This window comes from Dipodomys merriami, unplaced genomic scaffold, assembly GCF_024711535.1.
Source record: "Dipodomys merriami isolate MVZ:Mamm:240054 unplaced genomic scaffold, mDipMer1.0.p SCAF_15, whole genome shotgun sequence".
In the NCBI taxonomy this organism is placed as follows: domain Eukaryota; kingdom Metazoa; phylum Chordata; class Mammalia; order Rodentia; family Heteromyidae; genus Dipodomys; species Dipodomys merriami.
The window spans coordinates 27,858,223-27,878,558 of record NW_027202826.1 but is presented as its reverse complement, the minus strand read 5'-3'; the positions used below and the strand labels follow the sequence as shown (position 1 = coordinate 27,878,558).

The 20,336-nt window shown below is 36.3% G+C and overlaps 1 protein-coding gene across 1 annotated transcript in view; it reads left to right on the top strand.

Annotated features, from left to right (window-relative positions):
* The window catches only part of Ndst4 (N-deacetylase and N-sulfotransferase 4), a 273,499-nt gene that overhangs the window by 231,948 nt on the left and 21,215 nt on the right, over positions 1–20,336 (top strand). The window contains exons 7-8 of the mRNA XM_070022041.1: positions 6,211–6,393; positions 19,105–19,201. Coding sequence (XP_069878142.1) covers positions 6,211–6,393; positions 19,105–19,201 — 280 coding nt within the window. The remainder of the gene's footprint in view (positions 1–6,210; positions 6,394–19,104; positions 19,202–20,336) is intronic.

Below are 20,336 nucleotides of genomic sequence, written 5' to 3'. Positions count from 1 at the left end.
ATTAAGGAAAAACTTGGTTTCTAATTAATTGCTAGATGAGGAGAGTGCCTATGAATATTTTTAAAACAGACAAAGGGAAGAATTTAAGCTTGGTTTATGTTGGATTCTAATGGAGTTGAAGGTCTTAAGACTTGAGTATGGTTACACACAGGAAAGCATCAAAGCCAAGGCAAAGGTGATCAAAGCAGGCTAGATGTTAGAGGCCAGACTTCCATGTTTCTGTGGAAGATCTGTTGCAACTGGAACACAGATTTCTGCACTTGCTATCACATTGCTAAAGTGATCCATTGAACAAAATATCCTTGTCTGTCTTTGCCATATGAAAGATAACTGTTTATCTGAATCAAAGCCTGTCTCTAAGCTGCTAGCACAGTGACTTGCACATCTAAACAATTTGCACCTATGTGGCCCAGTGATAATTTTGGTAACACTACCCAAAAATATAGTCTATAATAAACAAAATACAAATCAAACTAAGTAAATAAAGGGGGTCTGGAAATCAGAGGACTGTCAAACAAGGAATAGAAGCAATATATTGTAAGCGTCAGAAAAATTATTTGCTATTATCCGATTCTGAAGATCCTTTGATTTCCTTTTGGTAGGCTTCAAACCATGTTCTTCATTTACCTTGTTTTCCATACACTCCCCAAAGTTTTTTGTTTGTTATTTTTAAGCAAGCTATTTGCCCAGAAATACTGAACTAAAATGCTCTGTCTGCACAAAAGGGGCTTTTAGTCATCCAGATATGCATGGTTAAGCTGTGCTTGCAAAATTGTTGTTGTTTTTTTTCATAAAGTGCAGTCAATTGACCATACACCAGCACTAATTTGTTTCTAACCAGTAAAGCATGAGCACAGACTGTCTGACACAACGCTGACTGTGACTTTGTGGCCAGGGCACACTTGCTTATGTTTCTTCTATGCAAAGAGAAACTCAATGCAGCTGCTTGCCCCTCCTGAGAGCCACACGTCCACAGACTGCTTTCTTTCAAAGACGAGGTTCTCTACTGCCCTGCATTGTTTTATACCTCTGTACATCATCATCATCATCATCATCATCATCATCATCATCATCATCATCATCATCATCATCATCATCATCTAATTATACAAAGGAGTTGCCATTTAACAAAGCAGTCTATGAATATAATACATCTTGATCAGTATCACGACTTTCCATGTTCTTACTCATCCCTCCCCACCCACTTCTCCCTCACAACTCTTAATTTTGTACAATACACAATGAATTCTGGACTGCATTCTCTTCCCCTCCTCTCCCTTTATTGGTCTAACACTATATGTCTTTCTTTTCTTTTTTTTTTCCCTTTTCAAAAATATTTTTAATTGTAAATACATTGTACAGAGGGTTTAAGTTACATGAGTAAGGTAATGAGTCCATTTCCTATGGAACTTTCTTAAGTCCTCCATTGCTTTCCCCTACTATTCTTTCCCTCCTCACTTCCCCAAATCCTCCCTCCACGCACCCTCCGCCCGGAAATCGTAGTTTGTTTTCAACATACTGTCTTGTACATCTCATTGTTACAATGGGTCATCCTGTATCCTTATTTCAGCATTTTGTTATATCCCTTCCCCTCCCCAAATTAAAAAAACGTATATACAAGATGCAGGGCACCAGAATTCAATACAGTATAAACAGGAGTTATACCATGGGGGAAGAACATACAAAAGAAATAACCAAAAAAATCACATAATACTTTAAAAACAACAGGGACACAGAAAAAAAAAAAAACCTCTTGAGTCCTTATCTTGGGGTTCATTTCTCTTAGCATCATCTTTTTTTTTATTGTGAAAATACCATACTGAGGGGTTACAATTACAAGAGCAAGGTAATGAGTACATTTTTTATCAAGCATTGTTGCCTCCTCCTTTGTTGTTTCCCCTTACCATCCCTTCCTATCTCCCCCCGACCCACATTGTAAAGTTCGTTTTTGACAGAGCATCTTGTACATCTCACTGTTGTAAATGTCCACCTGTATCCCTGTTTAAACAATTTTTTCCCTTCCCCTCCACAAATTATACCAACATCAAATACAGTGAAAGCAGGGGTTGTACCGTGAGGGAGGGACATACAAAGCAACAAAGAAATATCTTATAAATATGTAAGACACAACAGCAAGAAAGAAAAAAACATTTGAGTCCTTATCTTGGGGTTCATTTCGCCTAATATCAACTTATCTGACCTTTTCTGCTTGTCTCAGACATATACTAGTTATTGCAAATAAGGGAAACCATGGGATCTATGTTTCTTTGGGCCTGGCTTATTTCATTTAATATAATTTTTTCCAAGTCTTTCCATTTCCTAACAAATGGGGCAATGTCATTCTTTCTGATGGAGGCATAGAATTCCATTGTGTATATATACCACCTTTTCTTGATCCATTCATCTACTAAGGGCCAATTGTATTGGCTCCATATCTCAGCTATGGTAAATAATGCTGCAATAAACATTGTTGTGCTGGTAGTTTTAGTGTGGTCTTGTTTGTGATCATTTTGGTACATGCCCAAAAGTGGGATTGCTGGGTCATTGGGGAGCTCTATGTGGAGTCTTTTGAGGAATCTCCATACTAGTTTCCAAAGTGGTTGAACAAGTTTACACTCCCACCAACAATGAGTAAGGTTCCCTTCTGTCCATATCCCTCCCCTCCAGGATTTGTTGTTATTAGAGTTCTTGATTATAGCTATTCTAACTGGGGTGAGGTGGTATGTCAATGCTGTTTTGATTTGCATTTCTTTTATGGCTAGGGAGGTTGAGCATTTCTTCATGTGTCTATTGGCCATCCTTCTTTCCTCTTCAGAGAAGTTTCTCTGTGAGTCTTTAGCCCACTTATTTATTGGGCAGTTGTTTCTTTGAGGATTTGTTGTTGGGGACTTAATTTTTTGAATTCCAGGTATATTTTATATATGAGACCCTTGTCTGTTGTATGGCTAGTGAAGATCTTCTCCCTTATATGGTCATATGTACATAGTTTTTGACCTTTTATGCTTGTCTGATAAGATTATTCTAGACATGCACTAGTTACTGCAAATAAGGGAAACCATGGGGCCTATGTTTCTTTGGGTATGTCTTTCTTAAAAGAAAATTCTCCTGAGGAAATCTTGGATGTGATACTTCAACTGGTCTGCTTCACAAATCTTTTATTTATTTATTTATTTATTTTAAATCAGTCATGGGGCCTGAACTCTGGGCCTGGGCGCTGTCCCTCAGCTCTTCAGCTCAAGGCTAGTGCTCTACCACTTGAGCCACAGTTTCACTTCCAGCTTTTTCTGCTTATGTGGTGCTGAGGAATCGAACCCAGGGCCTCATGCATGGTAGGCAAGCACTCTACCCCTAAGCCACCTTCCCAGCCCTTCACAAATCTTATAATCATTATATTAATAACCTAATGAAGTGAACATGTCGATTTGTCTGTGATATAAAAATAATCTTCAAAGTACTCCCAAAGTGGATATTTACTTATAATTGTATCAGACTTGAGGTGCTTAGAATTGCCTTAAGATTCTATCTTTAAATAACAAGGCTAGAGGGCAGTTGGTAGATTTCTAGGACATTGTTGTATTTTTTCCAGGCACTCAGGCTTCAGTCAGGTTTTTTCAGAATAATTTGAGTCCTGGGAAACTATAATTATCCTGAAGCATACTACTTACACTGTCTTATTTCTTAATTACAGTAGCGACATGAGATAAATGCATACTTATTGGCATCAAATGCATATTATTTTGTGGTGATTATAAAAGAAGTTCTCGGGACAAAAATTGCAATTAGATGGCTGTCAACTACTGATACTGTGGTATGTTCTAGAAAGTCTGTAATTAAGTCCTGCAGAGAGGACACTTCCTATTTGAAATAAAAGAGCTTAAGAGTGAAGGATTGGCCAATGTACAAAGCAAGGACATAGAAGCCCTGAGCTTGTTTAAATGATCCTACATGAATTGCAAGTAAATTTACTGTGCCAACTAACATGGGAGGAATTCATTCGAATTTCTACCTAGACATGCTATGTAAAGAATATCCTTTTAAATAGCCATTGCATTTTTTTACCTTAAGAATATATATCTTTGATTATAACACTAGGGGAGTAGGGATTGGACAAAAGATGTGACCATTGCGATTACCTTCAAAAATAAGTTTTCATTCCCTTGGTGGGATGTAGTCATTTCAAACTCTCACTGCCTTAAGAGTTTGCATTTAAGATTGCAAAACAAATCCCTTTGCATTTCTATTTCAAAGAAAAAAGAAAAAGCTTCAAGTTGACATGATGCTACTTCTATAGCTTCTTCACTCACTCCTAAATAAATATGTTATCTTTTTTTTTTCAAAAAAGGCAAATGGAAAATAATGATAGACATACTATTCAATATATAGTGTTGACCAGGGGAAGGCAGCAGGACTATTGGAAATTGGATTTGAGAATCTGATCTCCCAGGGTTGAATTCCTATATGGAGCCAATTGGACCTAATTTCTTCATCTGCAAAGGGTCAGTCAAAGTACCTACCTTGTAAAAGCATCACGAGGTTTGATTGTATTTGTGAAGGACTGGCTTAGAACCATGCCTGCTGTAGTGTAGTAGTACTATATAATTTTTAAGAATTCTTTTTATAATTTAGGGGCACTAAGGACAATAAGCAAGTTCTCAACATCTCCTTTTCAATTTTAACAATGTTTGAGGAATAACTTTGTTATTTTGTTATACTTTTCTCAAAGGATCCTTTTAAGCAGGTTAGCCAAACAGAAAGATATTTTTACCCCCAAATAAGGGTATTCAAACAATGACACTTCTGTCTTTAATAATTCTGTGACTGGGTATTGTTTATTACATTCTGGTGCAAGATAATACTTTTTTTTTTTAAGATAAAAGACCTCTGTTTGGGGCATTTACTGTTACACGATGACATATTCTATTTTGAGCAGAGAAGGCTTGCAGGATAACCTTTGCTGTAGTTATTTTTGTAAGAAATGAACATTGATAACAAGAATACCATAAAAGATTTATTTTTTCCTTCCAAATAACCCAAGTAACCGTATCACATCATATAATCCCAAATGAGAAAGTGAGCGTCCACAGAAAATATTGGCCATGAGCCACTTTGACTTTTACTCTAAAATGTTTTACTCTTCAATTTCAGATATTTACCTTAGTATTATTAACAACTAGTAATGTTACTTTAATAACACAGTTAAGAAATTAGTTCACTATAATACTTCAGTTAAGTGTTTAGATATGCATACAGACAGAACAAAAGGAATTTCTAAAACACATTTAAAAACAATCTGAGGGCTAGGAACAAATCAAAAATGCTTTTAGAAAATGATGAAGTCTCTTTCTATGAGATGGCATAAGCAGTCCCTGTAATTTAGATGAATTTTATGCAATTTCTCCTTTGTTTAGTATTTTAAGTTCCTGCTTCAGTGACTCATAGCCTGTGTGCTGGAGCTTGCCTTTAATAACATTCAAATTATTGGTTGAATAATCTAGTTTTTTATTTTCCTTAGTCTTTGGTGTCAAAAAGAACAACACTGAAATGTCACAGCTTTTTAGAGTTAATATGCAGTCTGAAAAGTTGCTATAAATATATGTGCAAAGGTTGAGAGTTTTTTAATTAAATTAATTTTCAGTGGGTCCATCAAAATATAAAAATGATACACATTAGTGGAGTGGTATGATATTTAGATACATGTATATATCATTTTCTTTTAACAGCTTAAACACATAAATCTCCTCAAATATTTCCCAATATATTTTACTTCATTGCAAAACAAAACAAAATCACCATTAGGCCACAAAGACACAAATTCACAGCAAACTCATTCCATTTTAACTTTTATTTTATCTGCATCCAAAATGATCAGTAAAAAATGTTTTGTTTTATAACCAATCTAACGGGCTCCTTACTAGTCTAGAAATGAGTAGATTTGGGTATTTGATATCAGTTTCACAATAAGAAAAAATAAATAAAACTTACATTGAATATGATGCCTTACTTTGAGCAATGAGAGAATGCCATATCTTCAATGTTAAACTTAAGTGGTATATTCGTACAAAAGTCAAATGCATGGTGCTCTGTCTAAAATGTTAATTAATTTTATCTCCCCGCAAGTCTTAAGTTCAGTAAGGTACTTCTTGGAGCTGCAATTGTCACTTTTGAGTCTAAGTCTATTATATGATGAGGTCATTTTTATTTGTCTTTCAGATCAGTATTTTCATGACTCATTTATCTAACTATGGAAATGACCGCCTAGGGTTATACACCTTTGTGAACTTGGCTAACTTTGTGCACAGTTGGACCAACCTGAAACTGCAAACTCTGCCCCCAGTGCAACTAGCCTACAAGTACTTCGAGCTCTTCCCTGAGCAGAAAGATCCACTGTGGCAGGTAACTCTTCCATATCATTCCTTTAGCCAATGGTATTATTCTCTTCAATAATATGTTTGCATGTTTCTTCTTATGGATTTTAGTGCTTATCTTTTTTGTTGTTTCTTCAAGCTTTTTGTTTACTTGATTGTTTTGAAGATTTTGCATCAAGGATGTTGTTTTAGTGGGAGTGTGTTCTCTAAGCTAATAAGTTAAGTTGTTAACTTGCATGTTGCATGAACATGAGTGCTGAGTAAAATGCTTAGCATCGCATGAGAAGAGGGACAAACACAGAGCCACTTCCTTGTAAGAGCCAATTGCCAGGTTTTCATGTACATGAGTGATTTTTACCTTGTATATTTACTGTCTCCAGCATGTCTTTTTTTTTTTAAGTACAAGTTATTTTTCACTAACACTGTAACTACTGGTAAGAGAGAGAATTGTTAGGTTTAGGTCTGCTTTTACTAAGAATTCAGCATCATGCGGAGCCATTCAGCTGGGTTCCATCAAATGTGAGCTATCTGCTTACTAGCAGTTAGCTGGGAAATTCTGCCTCCACTTGCTTCTTTCTTTATGCATCAGGTTGCATCGACCCTCCCGATCAATAAGCTGCAAAAAGCAGATCAGATGTCCCCTACTAAGGAAAGAACTAGCCACATCATTAATGAGAAATTACCATGAATCAGACTGTTTACCATGTTCTGTTCCTCTCTCTTCAAAGCTATCTTTTTTTATTTTTTTATTTTTTTTTTACCAAATGTGTCAGGTTCCATGCTGCTCTGGCTCCACCTTCAAGAATTTACCCAGCATATGTTTATTGAGCATGAGGCTCCTTGCTCCAGAGTATACAGCAAAGGAGTTTTCAATGACATAGGTTTTAAAACAGCTACAATAAATCTTGTTTCATTCTCATTCTTATTCAGTAGCTCCCCCAACCATTTTGTGTTTATAGTAAACTTCATATTCTGATTGTTTTATTTTTCTAGTGGGTGCTTGATCTTTCTGTTTAACACAGAGGATAAATAGACAAAGAAATAGAGGTGTAATTGTTATGAATATGAAAAGACATTCCAAACACATTGAATTTTATGAAGGAAAACCATGATGTCTGATAATTGCAGTTAGTGACTCACAAATATTTATACAACTGATGAAACATTGATTCATTGAATCATTGATTCATGAATCATTCTTTTTGGTTGCACATGATTATATAGGAGACATCCATAATATCTGGTAAGATAAAAATAACAATGCACCTAAATTGATAAAGTTTTCTGACAAACTGACATATGAAGAATTCATTAACAAACACAAGCTCTAGCCATTCTTTTCTTTAGATAAAATAAGAGGTTTTTAAAATGTTAAACTGTATTTTTTGGTACTGTATGAACACTTTAAAATATACAACATATTATTTGTTGATGTTTGGATATCACTGGTTGTTTTTTTGTAAAGAATGAATATAAACAAACCATACCATCTATAATATAATTTGGTCAACATAATGATTCTAAGTGCTGGCTAAGGACTTGGTAAGTATAAAAATGTAAAACTATGTGCCAGTTGATTTGTGGTACAATTAGAATTAGGAAATGGAGCTGCTCTTTGCAGAATGATATCATATTGAAGAAATAAGAAAAGTGTGTGAATATATACATAACATACACGTGTTAATGACTTTATTTATTTATTTTTGTGCTGATTCTGGGGTTTGAACTCAGAACCTCGTCTACTCTCCCTTTATATTTTTGCTCAAGGCTGCAGCTGTACCATTTGAGTCACAGCTCCACTTCCAGATTTTTGGTGGTTAACTGCAGATAAGAGTCCCATGGTCTTAAAACCAGAATCCTGTTTTCTTGCCTCCTGAGTACCTAGGATTATATCCCTAAGCCACTAGTGTTTGGCTTCAGAATTCAATTTTGAAAAGCATCATAGTATACTCCTAGGAAGTTGTTAGTACAAATATACCAAATAAACATTTAAAATTAAAATGAATAAAATAATAATTAAATTCAGAATCGGTAATTGTAGAATATAAGAGCCAGAAAATATTCCAGAATTCATAAATTTTGGTATTAATATTGTTATATATTTAGGAATGTTTGTATATCTATATATATCCTCACAATAAGCTATTATAAGATATTTAAGTTACAATGAAGATACAACTTTTACTAAAGGACTCATTTGATATCATGTGAACTGTATTATGTATGCAGTTTCTTGAGACTGAAAAAAAATGTGTCAAGTCACAAATATTTTCTATAACCAATGTGTCACATACACTCAAATTTATTTAAATGGAAAAACGAGAAATTGAAAACAGAAGAGCCGTTAAGTTCAAGAGGGAATTATTTAGTTACATAAGATTTTAATCACAATAGTCTTATCCTGGAAAATTAGATAAGCTTTGCCAATCATATATGATCTCCAAAAAATTGTAACTGGTATGGTAGTGATAAAATATTTAATACTTTCCTTATCTGTTCTTTCATATTCCTATCTGTAATAGCAAACAAGCTGTAGGCATATGAATTTAGTCTATAAAAATCATTTAACTAAAATGTGCATTCAGTGGCAAACCTTTTATAGCTCATTTATCCTAGGAAGAATACATAAAGTTATGTTTCTGTCATTGTTAGATATGCAACACTTAAGTATTTTTTGTATTTATATATTTGACTTCTTATTTAGTGCATTTTACTTTTAAATGTAAACCAGCCATTATGTTCCTTTTGATTTTCAATTCACACTTCTGTATTACCACCAATAGAAAGGGGAAATAAAGTACCAAATGGTAATTTTCACATCTATTTAATTTCTTTGGGTTCCGTCTGTACATTTTCATTAGCACTCAATACCATATATGTACAGCTGCTGTGTCACCTAATTAAAAAGTGCAATATGAATATCCGCCAGGGTCTGCATGATAAGTAGCCACAAAAGAAATGCATTTGTGTTCTTCTCCCATAGGAAACTGATTTTTCCAGAGCTGATGCATACAGGATTGTATGCTGTGGACACCTATGGAATTTACTCAATAGAGTGCTTTCTCATCCATTTAGTTCCCATTATATATGTCTTAAAGTTATACTCACAGATGTTTAACTAATTCATATGTCTATTGTGTTGATACATAGTCACTAGCAAGCATGAAGGGATGCTTTGTATTTTTTCCCCTTTTTGAATTCTCAGTACAAGAGCCTCCACATGGAGGCAAGTAAAAGGTCAAGTTCTTGCACAAGCACTAACGATGCTTTTAAGCTCTCAAACTGTCAGGTTAGCTCTGTCTCAATCTTCACTCAGTCACTCTGGAGTCTCGCTATCAGCAAACATGCCAAGCGTGATGCACATTCTTGCTTGACTGTGTGGCCAGGGGAATGCGCAAAGAGCCACGCTTCTCTCTCTCTCTCTATCCGTGCCTCTGTCTCCAAGGCGCAGCAAAGTAACCCAGAGCCTGCTTGCTTTGGTCAAAGCATCCAGCTCTGGTTAGAAATGATGAGATTTGAATGCTATGACATAAACAAATCACAAGGCCCAACGGCATACGCACACTGTCACTTCTATTCATTTGTGTCTGTTAGAGTAATGGATCTGCTGACACAGAGAATTACAGATTGCAAGAACAGAAGAAGGTAGGGAGGTCTAACTCAGCCTCTCCATTTTGCAGAAGAAATGGATGGCACATAGCGAGATTCAATAACCGCTGCTAAGTCAGTTGGTTTAAGAGACAAGCCAGGACTAAAGCCCATGGTTCCAGGTGCAGTTTGGTAATTTTTACTGAGGTCACTTTCTCTGAATAACATTTCAGAGATAAACTTTTACTTCAAAGGAAGCTGATATTTGAACCTTTGAAAATTGGAACCACCTACTTAACTAAAAGAATGCCTTCACCTTCATGGAATAAACAAGCCCTAATAGATCCTGTCATAAATATGCTCATAGGAGCTACTGGAATCATAATGCTAAACACAACAATAAAGAATTGTCTCAGCAAGGCAAATTTTACTTCTGTAGAAGGGTGGACCACCAGCCAGAAATCTGTCAAGCAAGTACAGAGCAGACAGGCACCACCCCCCCATTTATACCTAACATCTGGCCCCGCAGCTCTCCTCAGATTGGTTGAACTCAGGTTCACAATCTGCTCTCGATTGGCTAGTTTGAAGAGGGCAAGCTGTATTTGCATAAAATGACCATTAAAAGCCTTTGAAATGAGATGAATAGTACACAGTGATCTCAAACATACCCATATCCTCTGCTAATTCCCGAACAATCTGCAGTGTGCCTTCTGAGATGGGTCTTAATACCATCTTGGAAAAAAACAGTTAAAAGATAAAACCTTATGTTTCAAAAATCCTTCCTTATCCCAAAACAGTTTGCTTTTTCCTTACCAAGAGCCAAGCCACCCAGGCCAAAGCAGGAACTTTTAAACAATTCACTTTGATTAAAAAAAAAAAAAGAAGGTTTCTCATTTCTCAGTATTTTTAACCCAGTTTGTTGTGTTAAAAAGTAACATTATAAATTGACTGTCACATTTATTCTTCTCTTTGCCAGTTCATAACATTTAGAATTCCATTACACCACTGATCACCCAATATTGCCATGCAGGCTAGTCATGTACCACTTCATGAAAACCTTGGAAAGAGGGATGCTGGTTTTGTTGTTGTTGTTGTTGTTTGTGTATTTGTTTATATAGGAAAGCCTGACCCTTAAGTAATACAATAGCCTCTCTCATTAGAACATCATGACAGATCCTAACATAGCCTCTCCTGTTAAGATATGACAGAACCACAGAAGCAGCATGTTCCTAGAACAGCAGAGGTATCTGTTTCCTAGATACAGGCAAGAGTTTGATGGGAAATAACCTTGAGGAACGAGTGGAAGTCAGTGGGGAAACTTGGGAAACCATCAGAGCAATTTGGATTTGATTGGCAGTGAGGAGAAACTGGCAGTAACAATCAAGACAAGAATGAAGTGACAAGAGAAAAAATAATGGTCAAGACAGAGAACAACAAAAATCTTTCCTTCTGGACACAAAAGAATAGGAATGTCAAGTTAGGAAATGAACACCTGTGAGAGAAAAACTCTGAATGGCTCCAGCTTGTAAAGGGTAAGATCTTCAAATAAAATATAACAGCATTTGTCACTAAGACTGACAAGAAAAAAGCACACTCTGTAATAATTACACCACATCTGAGAAAGTACATCAGGAGTACTATGATTAGGTTTTTTATGGGCTTATTTTTAAATTACTTTTTTTTACTTTGATTTCTCTTTTAGTCTTTCTAGAATGGCTAATAGTGTGTGTGTGTGTGTGTGTGTGTGTGTGTGTGTGTGTGTGTGTGTGTGTGTGTGTGTGTGTGTGTGTGTGTGTGTGTGTGTGTTCCACTCCTGGGGCTTGAATTCAGCCCCTGAGAAGTGAGAAGTTTTATTCAAATCTAATGCTCTGCCACTTGAGCCACAACTCCACTTCCAGCTTTTTTGTCTCTTAATTGAAGATAAGACTCTCCTTTTCTTTTCCTGGCTGGCTTTGAATCGAGATTCTCAGATCTCAGCCTCCTGAGTAGCTCAAATTATAGGTGTGAAACACTTACATGCAGCACTAGATTTTAATACTTAATGGATAAAAAAGGAAGTAGAAGGAAGACTTCATCATTATTTTAAGTATTTATTGTTTTTCTTATCTCTGTATTACCAAGTTTTAGTTTTCTTCCTCATTCAGCAACATTATCATCTTCACCTTTCAGTAATGCCCCACAAATACAGAAATAACTTCTCAGGATTTTATTTTTAATTTCCAATGAATCAACCCCCTGTTGTGATTATAGAAAGCTGTCAGACATGATGACATCTAAGAAAGATGGTGACACAAGTCTTGGGTTTTCCCTTTTCCTGTCAATCAGTCATAAGAATGTACTTGCCAAGTGTCAAATTTTCTGCACAAACCACTTGCTTGAGGTGCAGTTTCAGAAAATCTACTTAGAGTTGTTCCTAAAAAGTTATAATACTTCCATAATTTCTGAATTAAAAATCATCATGGAATTATGATGTTTTTAGTCTCTACTTAGGAGATGGAAATTGAATAATTGTGTTTTCAGTTCATTGGAGACAAAACATCAGCTAGACTCTGTCTCATTAAAAAAAACTACTATAGTGGTGCAGGTTTGTGATCCCAACTATAGTGGAGGAAGAGGTGGGAGGATCACAATTCAAGGTCAGCCTGAGCGAAAAGCACATGGCTATATTTGAAAAAGTCATTCATTTATTAATTTAAAACAGCAACACTAAAACAAAAGGGGCCAGAGGAATAGCTCAAGTAGTGGAATGCTTGTTTAACAAGTACAAGGGCTTCAGTTCAAACTCCAGTCCTACCAAAGAAATACTTTTTTTTTTTTGGCCGTGGGTCCTGAATTCTGGGCCTGGGCACTGTCCCTCAGCTCTTCAGCTCAAGGCTAGTACTCTACCACTTGAGCCCCAGCACCACTTCCGGCTTTTTTTGCTTATGTGGTGCTGAGGAATTGAACCCAGGGCCTCATGCATGCAAGGCAAGCACTCTACCACTGAGCCACCTTCCCAGCCCAAATACTTATTTTTTTTTTTAAATAAAGACTATTTGAACATCTGCTTCTAGTATAATGATAACACAAACTATTTTAGGTGTGTGCCTTACGAAACCTTCCAGACCGATTCAAGATTTAGAGTTTGTTCAGTAAGTTGGCTGACAGTTTTACCCACCAATATATTCATAAAACTGGAATAATAATAGAAAGAGTGCAGTATCTGTTAACAGGCAGAACAACAGAACTAATGTGTACCTTTTGAGTTTTACTGTGACACTATTCCATGGGAAAACACTAAGACTATTTGATTTTATAAGTATGAGTATAGTATAGTGAAGAATACACTGATAGTTAGTATAAATTGCCAGAGATTTGTGCTTAAAGCAACCTATATCTTGTCCAAGACACACAAAGAGGTTTTTCCTTCTCCATCAAACCTCACTCCTAGTGCTGGCCTTCATATATCTCTGTAATTCAAGGTTGCTTGATTTTCTTTTAAAAGGAGGGGATCTAAGAAATAGAATGCCAGATAAGACAACAGCTAGTGGACAAAGCATCTGTATGAATCAGTGCATACAAAACATTGAGGGGCTCAGGGGATTTTATGTAGAGCACAAGCAGCAGTAGTCTCGGTGAAAATGGTGTTGGTTTTAGGGTTTTTCCAAGAGGGTCTGTTGACTGAAGCATTGGGAATGAATATTCCTAGCACATTGCTGGAATAATCAGTGATCATGGATTATATTAGGCTTCAGCAACAATGAAAATCAGAAGTTTGGATGTGACTTGCTTATATTCTAGCTTCAGAAAAAATAATGGTTATATGCACATGCAAGAAAAAAAATTCACAAACAGAAGAAAGTTTGACAATACAGCCATTTATGGGAAAAATGGAATCATTTTTCAGATGTCTGTTATAGAGTCCTTTCAACAACAAGAGACAAGCAGAGAGCCAGGCGCCGGTAGCTCACACCTGTAATCCTAGCTACTCAGGAAGCTGAGATCTGAGGATCGCGGCTCAAAGCCAGCCTGGGCAGGAAAGTCCATGAGACTCTTACCTCCAATAAAAATGACTCGAAAACTAGAAGTGGCGTTGTGGCTCAAGCGGTAGAGCGCTCACCTTTAGCTGAAGAACACAGGGACAGTGCCCCAGGACCGACCAAAAAAAAAAAAAAAAAAAGAGAGAGAGACAAGCAGAGATAAAGTGAGAAGGAAAGTAATAATTTCTGCAGTGTTTATATTTAGCAAACTATTCCTTCAATCACAACACCGGGTGTTTTTAGCATTAGGCTTACCAAAGTCCTGGTTATCTAGAATAGACATGTGACCCGGATGGGTTGAATCAACCTCAAGTTGAGAATTCCACTGTATCCTTGTCTAAGAAGGGTGTGGAGAGATAATAAACACAATAGTGGTTTTAAAAGCAAAAATAAATATAAAAGCAAGAAATAAGTGTAAGTCTGGGATAAGTAGATCTAAGAAGACCAAAAGATAATTTTGTATATCTGTAACACATGGACTTCAAATTAAGACAGGTATTGTGATGACTTTTAAAAAAATCTGTCATTGGTTTGATTGCAGATTTTGTAATTTTGGTTTTTTTGGAAGAGAAAAAGATGAGTGCTTTGTGCCCCCTCCCAAGGAACATAATTGTATTAAAATGTACTGGCCTTTCTCTATAATTAATTAATTAATTCATGTTTTTATAAATTTACAACTATTATGCATCTTGACCAATGTAACCTTTCCCATCCTACCCCATCTCCTAAAGTCCCACCCATCCTCTCAATTTTCCTACTTCAGTTTTCATATATATATATCTATATATATATATATGTTTATATGTACATATATGTACAATATATCAATATATGAATATATAAACATATGCATTGTTCATATACTCATATATATGAATATATACATATGTAAACACACTTGGCTGCTTCAGACAATTTTCTATCTTACTTATGTCAACATAACAGTAAGCTTGTCTCAGATATATATATATATATATATATGTAAATACACACGTGTGTGTGTGTGTGTGTATATATATATATATATATATATATATATTTCTTGTATGAAACTATTGGCTTTACCTTTTTCTCTATGAAAGCTGAATTCTCAGCATACTTACTAGCCTGGCACTACAGCCACAGCAACCTAAAGCAATTTTAACTAAATTCCTTTTTCAGAGTTTAAGGGTATCCTTAAACTCCATACTTGAAGCAGTAAATTACTATTATTGCAGTTTTAGTTTTGCAGGGAACAATCCAATTGAAGGATGAGAAGGGATATATATAATTGCTCTATAATTTTCTGACTTTTAAACTTAAAATAATAGCAACAGAATAGTAATAAAAGTTAAGAGAAATGTTTAACATTTTCCTGAGGAGGTATGTTGACCTTCCCAATGATTGGTAAAACTTCACACACACACACACACACACACACACACACACACACAGAGTTCATCTCAAGTTAGGATTTCATATCAAAAGTTAAAACTAACTTGTTGTGTGACCTTCAGCATGATGTAAATAAAACACCTTGCATCTCCGTTTCCTTGGCTATAAGGAAGGGATAATAATTTCTGGCTTATCAGGTTGCTTTGAGGATTAGAAGTAATCTAAATCAGGAGGTACTTGGAATACACAAGATGATCAATAAGTTGGATATTGTCTGTTGGTTCTCAAATATTCACACTGTATAAGGAATAGTCTAAATAAATATTTCTAGCACACACACACACACACACACACAGAGAAATAGAACTACTCTGTTAATAAAGTTGTGACTAACAGGCAAGAAGAAATATGTCACATTGAGAGGAAAGAAGAAATATATGCCTCTGAAAAATGCTAAAATCTCACAACCTAGAAAGAATACAGTGAGAAAGAAAATAGACTACTGAGATAGGGGAATACAAATGCCAGAGACTCTAGTGTACCTCCAGGAAGTATTGAAGTAATTTAAATTGAGTTATTGGGAAGAAAAATATTTAGAAGAGCAAAAAATATAACATTTGGATGATATTAGTTGATAACCTACTATCAGCCTAGCATCTTGAAGGAACAAACAGAAATAACTCATATCATTATATATCAAAGGGAAGGGATTTATATGTCAGAGACAAAGCAAAGTCTTTCAAGTGAAGATATATTAATTGTACTGGTTTTTGTGAAGATTCTATTTAATCTGTCTTGCAACCATCCATCAGAATGAGAAAGAGGTTGTACTCCGGTCGGTTAAGTGAATATCAGTGGCCTTGCTCAACATGAACAGGAATGATTTCACAGATAAGACTGGCTTGCACCAGTGTCACAGGTTAGCCCATTGCTTTGATCTTCTATCTATACTAATCCTACAGAGACCATCATTGCACAAACTAACAGAATACCTATTCTGATATTTATTATTTACTCAGCGGGGAAATTCAATAAGTGTAAATGATAGAAACTCCTTATTGCAAAAACTAGATGTGAGGGCCAGGCCCTGGTGGCTTATGCTTCCAATCCTAACTACTCAGGAAGCTGAGATCTGGAGATTGCAGTTCAAAGCCAGCCTAGGCAGGAAAGCCTGTGAGACTCTTATTTCTAATGAGCCACCAGAAAACTGGAAGTGGCACTGTGGTACAAAGTGGTAGAGTACTAGCCTTGACCAAAAGAGCTCAGGGACAGTGCCCAGGCCCTGAGTTCAAGCCCCATGACTGAAGGGGAAAAAATTAGTTGAGCAATGAGGTTCTTTATAAGGAGTTTGGTTATGTGATAAAAACAATGTTTAAGTTCTAATATGAGGTTAGGAGGATATAGTAAGGACTAATTGGAGGTGGGGGAGGGAAAGGATGGTAGAAGAAAAACAAAGGAGGGGTAACAATGTTCAATAAGAAATGTACTCATTACCTTACTCATGTAACTGTAACACCTTTACAATAAAATAAAATTTTGAAAAAGGAACAGACTGGCTGGGACTGCCATGAAGGGCCACAGTGAAGACTTTGTGTTTATGAAGCCACATGTCTGCAGGGTTCACAACACACTTCAAACGTACATCAAAGTCAGCCAGAGCAAGAAAGTCCTTAAGAACTCTTATCTCCAATTAACCACCAAAATGTTAGAAGTAGAGTTGTGGTTAAATGGTAGAGCTCTAGTGTTGAGAGGACAAAGTTGAGGGATAGCTCTCAGGCCCTGAGTTCAAGCCCTAGGTCCAGCACACACACACATACACACACACACACACACACACACACACACACACACACACACACACACACGGATACTTTGTATTGTTTTTGTCACTTTTAATTGGACTGGACTGAAATTCTTCCTTGGAAGAAAGCTAGAGTATATGAGCAATTGTGAATTAAAATGGGGGAAATGTCCTCTTATTAACTGAAGAATAGTTGAACCGTCTCTGCCACAAAGAAAATCATGCCTAGAGAGTTAAGCTAACGTTGGATTATAGAGAATACTGTGTAGAAATAGTGTTGAAAATAAACACGTTTCTAAAACAAAATAAAATCACTGTGATATAAAGTAAAACCAGCATAGAATTTACTACAATGACCAAGTTTTGTTGTAGTTTCTACAGACACTAGTTTGATTTTTCAGAATCTGAGATATATTCTTAAGCTTTTCTAAAGTAAATTCTAACATAACGCAGGTGCCTTCATACATTGCTGATTGTTGTACTTCCTGCTTATGGTGGTTGGAGGAGGAGTGTAAAATGCATTTGGCTCAAGACCGTGTTTAGATTTCATGGAGTGAGTAGTCACTGCCATAAGGAGTATCCTGGAAAAGCAGGATCTGATCACTTTTGTGATCAGGCCCCCAAGTGGAAGAACCCCTCCTTGAAGACTAGGATTCCTAGGGACACAGAACTTAGAAGTTGTGAGATTGAAAAACACAGATTCTCCAAGAAGCTCACTGAGAATGGTGCTGAGAGGTGCCACTCTTTAATCCTTATACTTCATTATACTCCCCTGTGGAGATACCTCAACAAATACGAGCTTTATATTTAAAGGGACCACTGTATCTACAAGCTGGAGACTTAACCATGTGTTTCAAGAGGTGTTGCTACCACAATGCATTTTGGTTAGGAATACTAGTAAGAGTCACTGACTCAATCCCCGGGCCCATGGCCTTACTTCCTTTCTCAGAAGTTAGGCATATCCTTTGATCTGAAGCAACATCTTCTAATGGACCATGTCCATGGTTCAGATGTGGGGAGCCTGGTGCTCTGTGAGGGCCAAAGATATGAGGGCAGAGAAGTCCAAATGGCTACCTTCAACTACACTCAGGCTTGATCTGAGTTGTTGTCTTCTTGAGGGTGAATGTAACCAAGACAGTCAATACTGCACTGATAGAATCATGCTATTCATGAGCCTTAGAGAGGATCTCTGTTCCTGTTGAGTGAAACGGTAAACAACAACAGTAACTGGACCAAAGGTGGAAAAGGGAGATGCATACATGTCTTCTGTTTCTGCTAGCATGTCTGCTCCATTTATGAATATTTTTTTATTAGCATGATGAGAAAAGAGCCAAGGTAAACTTGGAAATGTAACTCACCAAATAACACTGCTTCCTGGGCTGCTTTTCACCTCTTCTCTTCATTCAGTGTTCTCTGGTGCACACACAAACACAAATACAAGGAATGGCACATATTTTTGTATGACTATGCAGCATTTGAATTTGGCAAAATGATCAAATGAATCATAATATAAAACAACTTATTTGACAAATATGATCTTTAAGCAGTCTATGTCAAAGAAAATAACTTTGGAAAAGGATATCTGGCCTCTAATATTTTTATATTTCAAAACAGATGAAAATAAGCTATAAAAACCTGCGATCAAACCAGATTAAATAAAAAAAGGCATATGAGATATTGAGAGAAAACATATACCTCCAACTTGGGTAGCCTCTTCCAATAAGCAGAGTGGCACACATCAGATGATGACAGCAGGATTAACATTGAAGCTGAGTTCCAGCTTCGAGATAAGAGAAACGGCCAATCAAATTGTATGAAAAGCTTTGGACATAACAGAACCAGAGGAGGGGCTAATTCCTAGTGCTAGATTAGGCAGGGATTTGGTCACGTCTTTTGAATAATTGTTAGGGAATAGTAACAAGCGTTCAGTAGGTTTTGTAATTCTTCCTTCTTGCAGAATCCATGTGATGATAAACGGCACAGAGACATCTGGTCCAGGGAGAAAACTTGTGACCATTTACCAAAGTTCCTTGTAATTGGGCCACAAAAAACAGGTAAGCATAGTCAATTGTGTTACTTACTTTTGTGGTACTATGTGATACACTTTTGTACAGCACTAGTGGATTAGATTTCATTTTGTGACATTCTTAGATGTCCCTATGGGTTCTTTGAGCTCTCATTTCTTTCCATGAAGCACTTTCATTCCACAACTCTCAAGAGGTCTGTAACCTGGCCATGACGTAAGCATTAAATTATTTAACCACAAATTTGTAGTTGAAAACTAAATGCATTGGAATAAATGTCATACTTTGAACGTTTTGATTTTCATTGTACCAGTTATACTTTTTGAATTTGTGTGTGTACGCGTGTGTACGTGCATGCACATGTGTATACAAACCAGTTCTGTGGTTAAACTTAAGGCCTCACTCTGTAATTTGGCTTTTTCACTCAAGATTGATGCTCTTATCAGTTAAGCTACAACTCTGATTGTGATTTTTTTTTCTGGTTGGTTGGAAATAAGGTTCTCCCAGACTTTTCTGCCCACATTGGCTTTGAATTCAATCATCAGCTCTTATTCTCTTGACTAGTAGGATGTCAATCACAAACCACCAGTGTTTGACTGTAATTCTCATTTAAAAAAAAGTTTGTGGCTCTGCTTAAATAATTCCCAAATTCAATTATGCAAAAGTGATCTGGATAAATTTAAGATATTTTACACTGCATACTCTCCTTGTGTGGATGTTTATTCAGAGATACAGCCATTATGATGACACTCTGATATTTCACATGTATGATTGCTGGTAGTGGGACTTGAATTCAGGACCTTGTGCTCTTGCTAAACTTTTTATGCTTACAACTGACATTCTACCACTTGAGCCACAGTATCAGTTACCATTTGTGTGGTTAACTGGAGATAAGCATCTCTCAGATTGGCCTGTCCTGCCTAGCTTCTTATGTTGATCCTTGGAACTTAGTTTCATGAGTAGTTAGGATTACAAATATGAGCCACTCAAACCTGGCAGTTGTGTTTTAATTTGTTTTTAATAATCACTCAATGTTAATATGTTGGACTCATTTTCTGATAACAACAATGTCTCCTTAAACATTTTTCCATGAAATTTTCTCCTGAACTGAAGGACACCGGGATAGAATATAGTAAAAGAGAAAGTAACTCACCAATGGGATGAC